The sequence below is a fragment of the Rana temporaria genome, chromosome 1, assembly GCF_905171775.1.
Source record: "Rana temporaria chromosome 1, aRanTem1.1, whole genome shotgun sequence".
Taxonomy (NCBI): Eukaryota; Metazoa; Chordata; class Amphibia; order Anura; family Ranidae; genus Rana; species Rana temporaria.
This window is the reverse complement of record NC_053489.1, coordinates 472,306,685-472,321,888: the sequence shown is the minus strand read 5'-3', so window position 1 is coordinate 472,321,888 and position 15,204 is coordinate 472,306,685. Positions and strand designations below refer to the sequence as shown.

At 41.9% G+C, this 15,204-nt stretch overlaps 1 protein-coding gene across 1 annotated transcript in view; it reads right to left on the bottom strand.

Annotated features, from left to right (window-relative positions):
- The window catches only part of LOC120917761 (glutamyl aminopeptidase), a 97,424-nt gene that overhangs the window by 69,942 nt on the left and 12,278 nt on the right, over nucleotides 1-15,204 (bottom strand). Inside the window, exons 2-5 of the mRNA XM_040329274.1 lie at nucleotides 9,268-9,409; nucleotides 6,788-6,919; nucleotides 2,304-2,424; nucleotides 868-1,022 (exon numbers count right to left, since the gene is read on the bottom strand). Coding sequence (XP_040185208.1) covers nucleotides 868-1,022; nucleotides 2,304-2,424; nucleotides 6,788-6,919; nucleotides 9,268-9,409 — 550 coding nt within the window. The remainder of the gene's footprint in view (nucleotides 1-867; nucleotides 1,023-2,303; nucleotides 2,425-6,787; nucleotides 6,920-9,267; nucleotides 9,410-15,204) is intronic.

Below are 15,204 nucleotides of genomic sequence, written 5' to 3'. Positions count from 1 at the left end.
TCCCAGCTCTCAAAATATCAATGCCATCTCCACCACAGTGTCCCACCCCTCTACCCAAACAGCAATCTGCCTTATGCGTTCTCCATGATGTTGCCTAATCTGCCTGTCCGATAGCGAGACTTACAATATCTGCAACGTGTTGCCAGAGTTGACAATATGAGATACTGGGTTAAATTTACTAAGTCTGGGGAGTGATAAATCTGGTGCTGCTGTGCATGGTAGCCAATCAGCTTCCAACTTCAGCTTGTTCAATCAAGGCCTTATGTACACTGCTGCTGGTAAACTGACGTTTAGGAGCAGTTGGGCTTTTTTTTAACTTCGCCTGAACTCTCCTCTATGTTATCTTATCAGTACATGTACACAGGGTCGTTTATAGTCGTTTCTAGGCAGTTGCGTTTAAAGAGTTTTTTTTGGAACGCAAAAAAATGGGTTCAGCAGCTGAGTTTAGAGGCATTTCAAGCGCCAAACGCTTCTAAACGTGGCTAAACACGGTAACTCGCGTTTCGTTTACAGGCGTTTTAATTTTCTTTTTTTTTAGAAACGGTTCTAAACGCAAACGCGGCAAAACGCAGCTAAACGCCGCAAAACAGGTTACAAAATGGGTTACTATCTGTCAAGTTGTATTGTCCCGGAGAGGTTGTAATATTGTCCCATGTACATTAAGCCTAAGCTTTGTCTAAAAAAACAGGAAGCTGGCTGGTTTCTTTGCAGAGCTGCACCAGGTTTTGTACTCTCCAGTTTTAGTAACTCAATCCCATTGTGTAGCTAGGAAACCAGTTTAGAATAAAATACTCCAGCACAAATTAATATATAAAATATTTGTTTTGAATGGCTTATAAGCTTTAAAAACTTCTTATATAGTCATACCTGATGTACTAGCTCATGAGCTATTACAGCTGCCACTCGCTGTTTATTGACTGTTGCTGATTCATTGGGGTCATAAAGCAGGTTAGTCTCTCTGTAAGTGATCAATCCCCAGTTTTCCATAGCTCCAGTTCCAAAATCTGGAATTGCTATTTGGTCTAGATCAAGGAAAAAAGCACATTACCATTAGGCTTTGTAATGCAGGCTAGGCTACTCATAGATATGACAACTTTTTGTCTGATCCTACAAAGACACAACTAAATGAATAAGATGTAAATGATAATAATACATGTAACATTTCTCAAAATGCATATTAAAGCTATTACAAAATTATACAGTTTTCTGGAAACTCCTTATCATTATGTTAATATATGCAATGTGATGTACCAGACGTTTTAGGAGTCATAGCAATCTCACTGTTCACTGAAAACATCTCTCATTAATGAACATCTGCATAGAATAATCTTCTGTCATGTTGCTGAGAGCGGAGAATCCATATGGACACTCCGACCTCAGTACAGCGCCACTCCCTCTCCTCCTCTGAAACTGTTACCCAGACAGCAGAGAGTTTTATACTAGGGGAGTGAAGCCTGATGGGGATTTACAGGCACTAGTTCCCCCATCAGGTACACTCCCCTTGTGATTCACAGCCGGCAATGTGTGGATCCTTAGCCAAAAGATAGCCTGCTATTGGCTAAAAAATCTGCCCACTGACTGCTATTAATTACAAGGTGAGAGCAGACCTGATAAGGAACTAGTGTCTTAGCTTTGTCTTCAGACTCTATCCACTGCAGTGCCATTGGTTATTAGGGGGCTGTTGGCTGTGAAGCCGACAACGTCCTTAACAATCAGTGACAAGTAGGGGAGTATCAGCGGCAAATATGCCACTCTTCTACAGTGTGGACGGGGACAGACACTCTGTGTGTTCCTGTATTCTGAGTAAGAGTAGATCTTAATTATGCGAAAATTTGAGAAAATTGGAGGGGCATCTCAATAGATGAGTCTCAACTTGTTCTGAGGTTTTACTGGTACCACATCCTCTATTACAAGACACTGAAAAATAGCCAATTCCCTACCAAGAAGAGCTACAAGGACTTTATAGGTACCACGCCAAAGTAGCGATAAAGAAACAAAGATTTTGTTATACAATACATAAAAATGTAAGGATTAAAATTGAATGTATGTATGTGTGTGTGTGTATATATATATATATATATATATATATATATATATATATATATACACACACACACAGTCTCACACAATGTTGAGTATATGATGTTGCTTATTTGCACTTCATTCTGACGCTATATATTTGAATTGGATAGCGCAGAATATATTTAGATAAACTTAAATATACTGTACTGAGATAAAAATCCAAAGCACTAAGCAGGAAGGTTAAGTTCCCTGAATATATTTCAAGATATTTTCATACATACCCAGTTTGGGTAGAGAATAGTTCATATTAAAGTACTCTTCAAAGAAGTCAAATACAATTTTTGTAGTTTCTGCAGCATATACCGCTGTTTGTTTTTGATTTGGCTGCACATAGATTCTCAGCTAAAATTAAAACAAAAATATTAATGTAAAAAAAAAAAAAACAGCCCAAGAAATAGACAAATTCAAGTTGCCTTGTAACACTGTTGGTAACACATGCTGGTAAATGGATAATAAACTAGTGTACAAGGTCATAACAGGACCCAGAATGATCTTTAATCATTTGCAAGTACACAGAGAGTGTGGTGAGAATAGAGATTCTGTGCAGTCTACAGTTTGGTAAAGTATTTCTAACCCCATGCTACAACCATATGCAGGGCCGTCTTTAATATGGTTTGGGCCCAGGGCAAACATTTTTTTTGGGCCCCCCTCCAGCTTATTTTGGGCCTGGCTGGTTCACATGTATGTTTTGGCGGTCCTCATTTGTGCAGGTACAGCAGCCCATTGATTTGAATAGGCTGCCATGCCTTTGTTTCCTGCAGAAAAAAGGTGCATTCAGCATTTTAAAAATACAGTTGCCTTGAAATCCATTCTGCTTTTGCACCATGCTACTTACCTGCAGTTCTTGCACACACAAACGCACTGTGTTTTTAAAAGCGTGGCCTAAACATCTAAAAATGCAGCAAGTTTGACAGTGCGGGAACTGCAGATAAGTCACAGCAGACAGCAGAATGGACAGACAGTGCTGTATTTCAGTGCTTGATGGGCATAGGCGTGCCGTGTGCGCAGCCTATTACATGAGGCATGCGCTTTTCTTTGCAGGAAACGCAGGCATGGCGGCCCATTCAAATGAATGGGCTGCTGTGCCTGCGCAAATGTGGGCCGCCAAAACACATACATGTGAACCAGCCAGGCCCAAAATAAGCCCATCAAGCAGTTAAATACAGACAGTAATGTCATGTACTCTGAGGCTTTACTCAGCCTGGACTGCAGGTCTGGTCTGTGATTTAAGGAGTTCCTCTATTTTACACATGGCATGGCATGGGGTCCCATGGCGCTAAAGCAGAATGGACAGACGGTGCTGTGACCCCCATGCCATGCCATGTGTAAAATAGAGGAACTTTTTAAAACACTGACCAGACCTGCAGTGAATCATCAAATATAAAGACTTTGGGCACACTCTACAGAAAACTTCAATTTACAATATAGATTAGCAAACAGTGACATACCTTGAGGAGCAGGACATGAAGAAGTCAGCCTCAGGAAGAGCAAACTGGGGATGTTATAAAATCACATTCTAATTCACTTTTATATGCAAGCAGCACCCAGTGGCAGGAAGGGAGAAGTGCACGTCTAAAGGGAAGTCAGGGGTGCTGTACATTTTAAAACACTGGGAAGGGAAGCAGTACTGTCACTGGCTGCGTGCCGCTGATGATTCTCAGCCTGATTTGTGGGCAGCACAGGGGCTTAACAGGAGGCAGGGCCGCCATCAGGAATTTTTAGGGCCACTTACACAGCTTCAGGCATGGGCCCCCTGGAGCAGAGAACCGGGATGGGGGGTGCTGCCGCCTGAAATTGAGAAGCAGGGGGGGGGGGCTGCCGCAAATTTAGAAGCGGGGGGCCCTTTACAAAAAAAGAAATAAAGAAAGAAATAAAGAAAAATATATATAAAAAAGGGGTGTAGCCATCCGGGGCCCTGGGGACCTCTGGGCCCTTTAATAAAAAGAAAAAAAGAAATAAAAAATATATATAAAAAATATATTTTAAAAAGGGGGTTGCCATCTGGGGCCCTGGGGACCTCTGGGCCCTTTAATATTTTTTTTTTAATAAAAATAAATTACAAAAAAAAGGGGGTTGCCATCCGGGACCTCTGGGCCCTTTAATAAAAAATATATATAAAGAAACATTTATAAAAAAAAAAAGGGGGGGGTTGCCATCCAGGGCCCTGGGGACCTCTGGGCCCTTAAATAAAAAATAAATAAAAAAAATATATAAACAAAAATAAAAAAATAAACATTTATAAAAAAAGATAAAGGGTGTTTGCCACATGGGGACCTCTGAGCCCTTTAATAAAAAAAATATATATATATATATATATATATATATATATATTAGTGCTGTCAATTAAACGCGCTATTAACGGCGTTAACGCAAACCCACGTTAACGCCGTCAATTTTTTTATCGCGCGATTAATGAGGTGGCGTTCGGGGGTTATACCGGGATGATGCCTGCAGCCGCAGGCATCATCCCGGTACCGTTGTTTAGAGCGGGCGTTTGGCTATCCAAACATAACCACCGATGCGGCTAAAAGCCGCTCGGTTGTTATGCCGGAGGAGCGGGAGGGGACATCCCCCCCTCCCGCCGCCTTTCGCCGCTCTGACCGGGCCTCCCGTCCCACCGGGAGACCCGATCCTCCATCCGGCGCCTTCTGTGTCCAGGCGGAGACTGACACTAAGCCGTAAGCGGCTTTGATTCAGTCTCCGCATTGAAACCACGGAAGCGACGTCATGACGTCACTTCCGGGTTTCTCGGCTGCCAATGGCGCCGGATTTAAAAAAGTACACAGTATTCAGAATCGCCGTTTTCGGCGATCTGAATACTTTGAAGTGCAAAGGAGGGCTCGGAGGTCTTTTAGACCCCCGATCCCTCCATAAAGAGTACCTGTCACCACCTATTGCTGTCACAAGGGATGTTTACATTCCTTGTGACAGCAATAAAAGTGATCAAAATGTAAAAAAATTAAAAAAACACAATTTAATATTATAAAAAAATTAAAAATAAATAAGAAAACAAAAAAAAATTTTTTGGCGCGATTAATCGTGAATTAACTATGACATTAATGCGATTAATCGCGATTAAAAATTTTAATCGCTTGACAGCACTAATATATATATATATATATATATAATATATATATATATATATATATATATATATATATATATATATATATATATATATATATATAAAAAGAAAAAAAAGAAATAAAATATATAAAAAAAATGTTTTTTATAAAAAAAAAGGGGGGTTGCCATCCGGGGACCTCTGGGTCCTATAATAATAATAATAAACATTTTTATATATATATATATATATATATATATATATATATATATATATATATATATATATATATATATATATATATATATATATATATATATATATATATATATATATAAATAAACAGATTTTTTTTTATAAAAAAAGGGGGGTTGTCATCCGGGGCCCTGGGGAACTATGGGCCCCTGGGGACCCCCAGACCTCTAAAAAAAAATTGTCCCTTTAATAAAAAATAAAATAAAAATATATTAAAAAATTGTCCCTTTAATAAAAATATATAATTTTTTTTTATTTAAAAATAAATAAAAAAAAGGGGGGGTTGCCATCTGGGGCCCTGGGGTCCTCCGGGCCCCTGGGGTCCTCCGGGCCCCTAAAAAAAAAAAAAAAAAAAAAAAAAATTGTTTTTTTTTTTTTTTTTTTTTAAAGGGGGTTGCTTTGGGCCCCCAACAGTGACAGGGCCCAGGGCACCTGCCCCATTTGCCCTGCGGTAAAGACGGCCCTGACCATATGTTAAAGGGGAACTACACTCTCCTATCCTTCATAGCCAAGGAAGCTGCCATCCTAGCCTCTGATCTACAGTTACCATTGTGCTTCAGTTGTTCTAACACCAACCATTTGATGGCATGGCAGTTCAGTTGAGAGCACAAGCAAATGTAAATGTATCATTCATGGATGCCCTGAGTGTTACTGTTTTGGGAAACAGTCAAATTAATGGGTTTAGTTCCATGTTAATGCATCAGAATCCTGGCTAAACTATCCTTTGCTTAAGAGTATGTATTAGTACTTTTGTTTAGCAAGGGACTGATAACTTACCAGACACTGTACCGATGCCTGATGATTGAAGTTGGCCATACACATGGCAATTTTTTCAGACAATTTCAACCACTTTTGAGCCACTCTATACATCTACAATCTACCATCCTCAAGTTCGATTGACCACCAGAATTTAGTTGGTTATGCGCAGGAGTGACATCACAAGTCCATGGCCCCAGAAGGAAGAGGGCTTAAGATGGCTTCCAACCAGCGGGGACATCGGGGACATCAGAGGCTTTGGTTTTAGGTAAGTGAGACATAATGGGCTACATTGCGATGCTTAGTAGTCCATTATGCTTTACCTTTGCATTGAAATAAAGAGGAAGAAAAACCCATCAGGGTTTACTTCCTCTATTTTTTTTTTATTTTGTTTGGGGTGTACCTTTAATGGATTATTGTCCCCCCACATGATCTGGGCATCTGATTGACACGAATGTCTAAAAATGTTCTAACTTACAATATGAAGACCTAATCTGGGAAATGAGACATATTTACAATTGCCCATTAGAGTCATATTTTAACTTTTACATTCAACACTGTAAATGCATCAGGGTGAAGATTTTTTGTTTTAATCTAATTAGAACAGAAGTGTACTGACAGAATACTTACAGGGATTCCTCTTTTTGAAATTCGTTCCTCATATGTAAACTGGTGGACAGCAAAGGCAACCAAATATGTACTCATAGGGACTGACTTCACGAACACACTTTTTTTCCACCCATCTCCAATGTCAGTTAAAGTCTAAGTAAACAAACAGTTTAATATATTCATTTTAATATTAGAGTATTGTACCAACAAATGTATAAACTGCGTCTTATATGAATATAGCAGGAGTAAACAGAATCTGTCATCTCTACTCTTTGAGACTAAAGCCCTGTACACACGGTCAGTCCATCCGATGAGAACGGACTGAAGGACCGTTTCATCGGTTAACCGATGAAGCTGACTGATGGTCTGATGTGCCTACACACCATCAGTTAAAAAACTGATCGTGTCAGAACGCGGTGACGTAAAACACAACGACGTGCAGAGAAAAATGAAGTTCAATGCTTCCAAGCATGCGTCGACTTGATTCTGAGCATGTGCGGGTTTTTAACCGATGCTTTTGCGTACTAACCATCGGTTTTAACCGATCGGTTAGGCGTCTATCGGTTGAATTTTAAAGCAAGTTCTAAATTTTTGGACCGAAGGATAACTGACCGATGGGGCCCACACACGGTCGGGTTGGACCGATGAAACGGTCCTTCAGTCCGTTTTCATCAGTTTAGACTGATCGTGTGTACGCGGCCTTAGATGTAGTAAATTACATTTCAAAATTATTATTATTTTTTATTCTGATTAATGTTGTAGAAATTGGAAGTAAATGAGGTGTCAATGGAGATTGAAGAGACTTAATTTTAAAGGAACTAAATGGGGAAAACATACAGGCCCGGATTCACAAAGCACTCACGCCGACGTATCTCCAGATACGCCGTCGTAAGTACAAATGTGCGCCGTCGTATCTATGCGCCGAACCAGAAACCCAGATACGCCTAAAAATAGGCTTCATCCGACCGACGTAACTTGCCTAAGCCGTCGTATCGTGGGCGCATATTTACGCTGGTCGCAAGTGGCGCTCCCATTGATTTCCTATTCAAATATGGAAATGAGGGAGATACGTCGATTCACGAACGTACGTGCGACCGGCGCATGCTATACGCGGTTTATGTAAGTCGTACGCCCGGCGTAAAGTTATTCCCCATAAAGGAGGTGTAACTCAGCAGCATCCATGCAAAGGGCTGCACCAGGGAACTCAAGCCGTCGTATTTTACATTGTTTACGTTGGATGTGAATATGGCTGGGTGTAGGTTACGTTCACGCCGTAGGCAGTGATCTGTTGTATGTTAGGAATTCGTTCCGACGTGATTCTGAGCATGCGCACTGGGATGCGTCCACGGGACGGCGCATGCGCCGTTCATTATTCGTATCTGTCTGGCACTCGGCCCATCATTTGCATGGGGGTCACGCCTCATTTGCATGGCTCACGCCCACTTCCACTTACGACGACTTACGCCGAGGGAACCCAGCGCAGATTTGGGAACAAGTGCTTTGTGAATTCGGTGCTTGCCTCTCTGCGCTATGTCGGCGTAGCGTATATGAGATACGCTACGGCGGCATAAATATGCGCCGATGTCTGTGAATCCGGGCCATACAGTATTATGAATGTCCACAAACTATTAAAGGAAACCTTCAGAGGGAGAACTATGTACCTGTGCATTGATGGCCTCTACTAGAAATGCAGGTTGTGAGGCATTCATGTTGACCCAGCAATTTTTAAACATATGTCAAAACTAGATCCCAACAGTTCTGACTACTCTAAAGCCCTGTACACAGGATCGGTTTGTCTGACGAAAATGGACCGATGGACCGTTTTCATCGGACAAACCGATCGCGTGTGGGACCCATCGATTTATTTTCGGTGAAAAAAAAATAGAACTTGTTTTAAAATTTTCCTATAGATAAAAAACCGATAGTAAAAAACGATCGTCTGTGTGGAAGTCCATCGGTCAAAAATCCACGCATGTTCAGAATCAAGTCGACGCATGCTCGGAAGCATTGAACTTAATTTTTCTCAGCACGTCGTAGTGTTTTACGTCACTGCGTTGGACACGGTCGGCTTTTTGACTGATGGTCCATCGTATTAGATTCCATCAGATATCCAATCGTGTGTACAGGGCATTACTGCATGTTTTTGTTCAAGGTCAGTTAGCAATTTTAAAAGATATAACAGCCTAAAACACTGATTTAGAATTTTCCTCCTTTTTCTAATCTTTGTCTAAAAAAACAAAAAAACTATATTGCCCATTTGAAGACGAAAACCATGCTTACATGCAGTTTCTCTATTTTTCAGCCCTTTGTGAGGAGAGGCTTCAGGTTGCCACGTGATAAAGGAAGAAGGGAAGTAGTCTATCTTTCTTATTTTGTACGATCCCATGATCAAAAAACAAAAAATCTGCAATGGTGTGCCTTATTTTAAATATAGTGGTCATCATATCCAATTAACATAAAAACTATTTTAGATTTCATTATTTTGGGTTCTCAATACATACCTCTCTTGGCATGTTTGAGATTGCATCGTAGTCAGCGGGGTGAATAATGGTTATTTTATAAGTTGCCTTTTTGTTGGGTTCATCAAAGCATGGGAACGATTTTCGTGCATCTGTTGGCTCATGATCTGTAGCTGCAATACTCCTGGAGAAAAAAAAGGTTTCTTTTAGTCTACTAGATTTTAGGGGTGATTGTGCTGTTTTAATTTTTGGACAGTCAGTATCTCAACAGCCATATAAGCATATAACATCAATACAAGTGTATTTTGATCAGAATAAACAGTAGCAAAGCTACCTCAAGTGCAGCAGTGACCGATAGTAAAGTTTAATTTACCTAGTGCTGAAACTATACTGTCAAAGAGCATTTATGGTATTAGACCAACTGGGTATGCATTGTCCAAAAAGAAAAGGAGGATGCTACCAGAGGGGGCAAGGGAACAAAGGGGGCTTGCAGAATAATTATTACAGGAGGGGTAGTCCTGTGAAAAAAAAATTTAAATGTTTTTCTGGCGGCTATTGTTGGGGCCCTTTATGAGTTTCAGTGCACTCAATGATCATCCCAGTTAACCTGTATGCAGTAAAGGTCCAGTATACTGTATAGGTGCAGTCTTGTTTTGGAATATGTGCAGTATAGGGGCGGAAAGGATTGGGTACACTTGGCTCCTGCTCTCAGTTGCTCAGTCACTGATAGCAGTATCACCAATGGGCGAATAGCCTGCTCACCAGTCCCAGGGATGCTGCAGTGACCTCTCGCTTTAGAAGGAGGGGCCCCCTTGGTCTCTCCCTGAAAGCCTCTGGTGATCAGAGATAGAAAGCAGCGTGGAGGCTACAGTCTCTGGTGCAGTTGCTGTGATGTGACCGGTTCTGCTCTGCCCCCAGGTTTCCTGGACTCCCAGCCTCAGGCTAGGATCTCCACTGGTATGTTCTCCCACTGGCACACAAATATCCAGACAGAGGTGTTCTTTCTCTAACTCCTTCGGTGCCATCTCTCCACTCCTCCTACTGCACAGGGCCTATTGGGATTTGTATTTTAAGGAGTCTCTTTGTCCCATTAGATGGCTGTTGTTTCAAACTACAACTCACTGGCTTCTTAGTGTGCTGCATAGAAGTCTATTGCCTCGTACACACAATCAGGTTTCCCGGCAGACTTTCTCCAGAAAGCCGAGAACCAGCTCAGTCAGTCTTTCCCCCGTACACACGAGAGGTTTTCCCGACAGGGGAATCCCGGCCGTGTGTATGCTCCATCGCAGTTTTTCCCATAGGAAAACTGCCAAAAACCGCCAGGCAAAAGTCCACCGGTTTTCCCGGCGGGAAAAAAGAGAGCTGGTTCTCTTTTTTTGTCCGGCGGTTTTTGGACAGTTTTCCCGTCGGAAAAACTGCGAGGAGCATACAAACGGCCCAGATTTCCGGCCAAATGCTCTCCTCACAGTTTTCCCATCTGGAAAACCGGACGTGTGTACGAGGCTTATGGGCTTTCTTGGCTTTAACTCTCCCCCCTTCTGGCCAGGGTAGAATGTCGCTGCACAACATCAGTATCTCGGTAGATGGAGAGAAGAATAAAAGACAATGGGCCAGATTCAGAAACAACTTACGACGGCGTATCTCCAGATACGCCGTCGTAAGTCTAAGTGTGTGCCGTTGTATCTTGGCGCCTGATTCAAAGAATCAGATACGCCTCACGGTTGCCAAGATACGAGCGGCGTAAGTCTCCTACGCCGTCGTATCTTGGGGTGCATATTTACGCTGGCCGCTAGGTGGCGCTTCTGTTGATTTCTGCATCGAATATGCAAATGACCTAGATACGCCGATTCACAAATGTAGTTCCGTCCGGCGCATCTATATACGCCATTTACGTAAGGCGTCATAAAGCAGGGGTAAGTCATGTTAGGTATGGACGTCGGAAACGTCGGAACAGCGTCGTATTTTACGTTGTTTGCGTAAGTCGTCCGTGAATGGGGATGGGCGTAAGGTTACGTTCACGTCGCCTAAACATTGAGCCAACGTATCTTAGGGAGAAAATTTGACGTGATACTGAGCATGCACGCGCATGCGCCGTTCGTACAGCGCGTCATTTACGTGGGCTCACAAATCATTTACATACAACACGCCCACTACCAGCCTAGTTTGAATTAGGCGTGCTTACGACGGCCCATATACGCTACGCCGCCGTAACTAAGGAAGCAAATTGTTTCTGAATAAGGTACTCGCCTGACTTAGTTACGGCGGCGTAGCGCATATGAGATGCGCTACGCCCGTAGAAAGATACGCGATTCTTTCTGAATCCGGCCCAATGTCTCCTTTTCGATATTGCTGTACCCAAAAAACCTGTCTACACTCATATGCCATTAAGAGTCAGGGGGTTGCTACATGAGAATTGTACTGGGACATCTCCCAGGAGCTGAACCATGCACATTATTGCCACCCTTAGAGCAGCTCAAATAAATAGGTCTTGTTGTGCATTCAGTGACATTTTTTTTTTTATTACAACCTGCTATAAGTTGCCATGATGTTTCATAAACAGCAAACAAGCAATAAAATGGTTTTGAACAGAACATCTGCTAAATCATTAATATATTGAACCTTGAACTTAGTTCTATAGGTTTCTAGCAAGCTTCAAGTAAGTGTGGCAGCCCACTCTCAGGTTTAATTATTCTGGAATCTGAAGTATGTTGTTTGTAATTTATTAGTGCTGACACTGTAGCCCTGCTTTCCTAATTTGATATTATTGTTGTAATGAAAGAATAATAAACCAGAAAGTTGTCTTCTTCAGCAGACAAGAGGTATCTGGTTTCTGAATGTAGCAGACTTTTCATGTATTTGCTAAAAAACATTGGAGATTTTGATGATACGGCTCAGCACTGGGTCCGTATGTTTACAGAAGAACCAAAAAAAAAAAAGAAGGCAGTCTGAAGATTTCCTAAAACACCCAAAATTCGGAAAGTAGAGATCCTGGTGAATGAATTAGTGTAATTTTTTTCACAATGTTTAACCAAGTGCAAAATTTTGTGAAGAACTACTGAAGTTAATTTTAAGACACAAAAATGCAATATATTACCCAATGTTTGGTAAAAGATGAAGCTGCACTGAGTAACCAGATACCCAATATTTCAAGCTTTAAAACAATGTGTGTACATGAAACAGCAACAAACATTGGTACCATAAATCTTCTATAGACCCAGGGCCAGATCCACGTAGCGTGGCGCATTGTTGCGTCCGGCGTAGCGTATCTCTGATACACTACGCCGCCGTAACTTACAGCGTATTTTCCTTATCCTGAAAGAATTTGCGCCGTAAGTTACGGCGGCGTAGTGTAACTTTGGCGGCGTAAGGGCGCGCAATTCAAATGGATGTGATGGGGGCGTGTTTTATGTTAATACGTCTTGACCCGACGTAAATGACGTTTTTTTTTTAACGGCGCATGCGCTGTCCGTGGGGGTATCCCAGTGCGTGTTAGATTTTAAATTTATTAATATTTTTATGAATAAATGTATCTGAGTCATTTTTGGTTTAGACATGGTAGCTTTGAGGGCAAACAAGGTCAGTTACATCTGTTGTAGGCCATATCTATTCTTAAAGTCCTATGTCAAGGATAGGGGAGGAGATGTTACTTAAATATACATAGCGAGCGTTAGAGCTCATCGCAACCTTCTTTGGAAACGAGCCAATTGTGCTTAGTTAGCTGTTAAACCTGTATAAATGTACACGTGGTAAGCATAGCAAGTTAGGAAACCTCAGGGTCATCTGACCCACGGGGGTCTCAGGGTCATCGGACTCTGCTGATGAGATGGAAGTTGGAACCCAACCTGCTAGGAGGGAAGGGACCCTCACCCAGGAGAAAGATCATAAGGGGCTCTTTCCAGCAGAGAAGATGTAACATCTATTTCCTCCTTCTGTAACTTTGTGATGCCTACCTGCCATGATGTCTGTAACAACGTAACAATGTAAGCATAAACTGTTTGCTGTCATATCGTTGGAAGAATAAAACATCGTATAATGAAGGAATTTATGTCTGAATATTTTGGAAGCAACGCCTGAAGAGGAAGAGGTTTTTGACACTTCGCATGACACATGTTAGAGGCATATGTCCACTATGTCCTCTCTGTTCTATATCTGTCACCTCTTCCCCCATTCCCCCTGCATTTAACAGTGCGCATGCTCGAAATTAACCCGCAACAAGCCAATGCTTACGACGTGAACATCATTCTACGCAAAGCCCTATTCGCGAACGACTTACGCAAACGACGTCAAATTTTCAAAATTCGACGCGGGAACGACGTCCATACTTAACATAGGATACGCCTCATATAGCAGGGGTAACTATACGCCGAAAAAAGCCTTACGGAAACAACGTAAAAAAATGCGCCGGCCGGAATTACATTCATGGATCGCCTTATCTAGCTAATTTGCATACTCGACGCGGAAATCGATGGAAACGCCACCTAGCGGCCAGCGTAAATATGCACCTTAGATCCGACGGTGTACTAAGACGTACTCCAGTCGGATCTAGCCCAGCTTCAGGCGTATCTTGTTTTGTGGATGCAAAACAAAGATACGCCGGAGCAAACTAGTAGTTACGTGGCGTATCAATAGATACGCCAGCGTAACTTCTTTGAGGATCTGGCCCCTAGTCTTATTTTATTTTTAATTTTTTTGTGGGGGTGATACAGTAAAGTGCTTAGGTATAAATAAATGTTTTTTTTTTTTTGTACAATTTTTTTGTTCTATTGCACTTTATTAGCTTCTTCACTGGCCAGAGCAGCTGGGGAAAGTGACAGTAGAACCTGAAAGTAATGCAATACATGCCATTTCCAGATTCTCACCAAGAAGGAATAATCAGCAAACAAATGGATGGACATTTTTAACAGAAAAACTTGCAGTACCGGCCAGGACTGCACAACAAAGATCACTGGAAGGGGGGTGAAGATAAGTATCTAACATGGCAGGGAGGAGAGGAATTTAGAAACTGGTTCTAAAGGCAGAAGTTTTTTAATCTTAATGCATTCTTAATGCAAGCGCCTTGAGGCGATTAAGTTCACATTTGCTGCGCTATACAAGTTACTCACTCGCTCACTCACTCATTCTCTGCATTGCCCCCGCGACTGTTATACTTACCTGAGCCCAATCTTTATCCAGTGCTGTGCCCAAAAACAACATCTCTCTGCTCACTCCTTCTTCACAGGGCAGATTGATAGCAGTGGCTCCTGCTGCTGTCAATCAAATCTTGTGATGAGGGAGCGGGACGGGCCCGAGCCACGCTGTCTATAGACACGCACAACCTGGCTCAGGATCGAGCCAGGAGCTGTGCCACCATAACGGCTTCCAATGGTGGCACACTGAGAATAGGAGAAGCCAGTAAAGCCAGTGCAGGAACCCTAGAAGAGGAGGATCAGAGCTGCTCTGTGCAAAAACATTGCACAGAGCAGGTAAGTATAACATGTCACGTTAAACAATCACTTTAAAGGACAAATTTACAAAAAATAATCTTGTCCTTTAAACCAGTGGTCCTCAACCCTATCCTCAAGTACCTGCAACAGGCCATGTTTGCAGATTTTCCTTTATCTTGCACAGATTATTTAAATCAGAGTCAATGGCTTGGTATTTTGAACAGCTATTTTATGATTTTAAGAGAGATTCCCAAAACGTGGCCTGTTGTGGGTACTTGATGACAGGGTTGAGAACCACTGCTTTAAACTATATCTAAATCCAAGAACACAAATGTAATACATTGAAGCTTACAAGCCTTTTAGATGTATTATTTTAACCTGATAATCCTGCCAGTAACACCCTTCCTGTCCTAGTTTACTCACTACTGTATCTTTGGGCAAGCAGTGTTGTCACCCTAGGCTGCTCATTCCTGATTTGGACTACAGCTCACTTCCCCCTCTCCTAATCTCCAAAACACAAGGGGAGGTGTGTTAGGGTTGCCACCCGTTCGGGTTT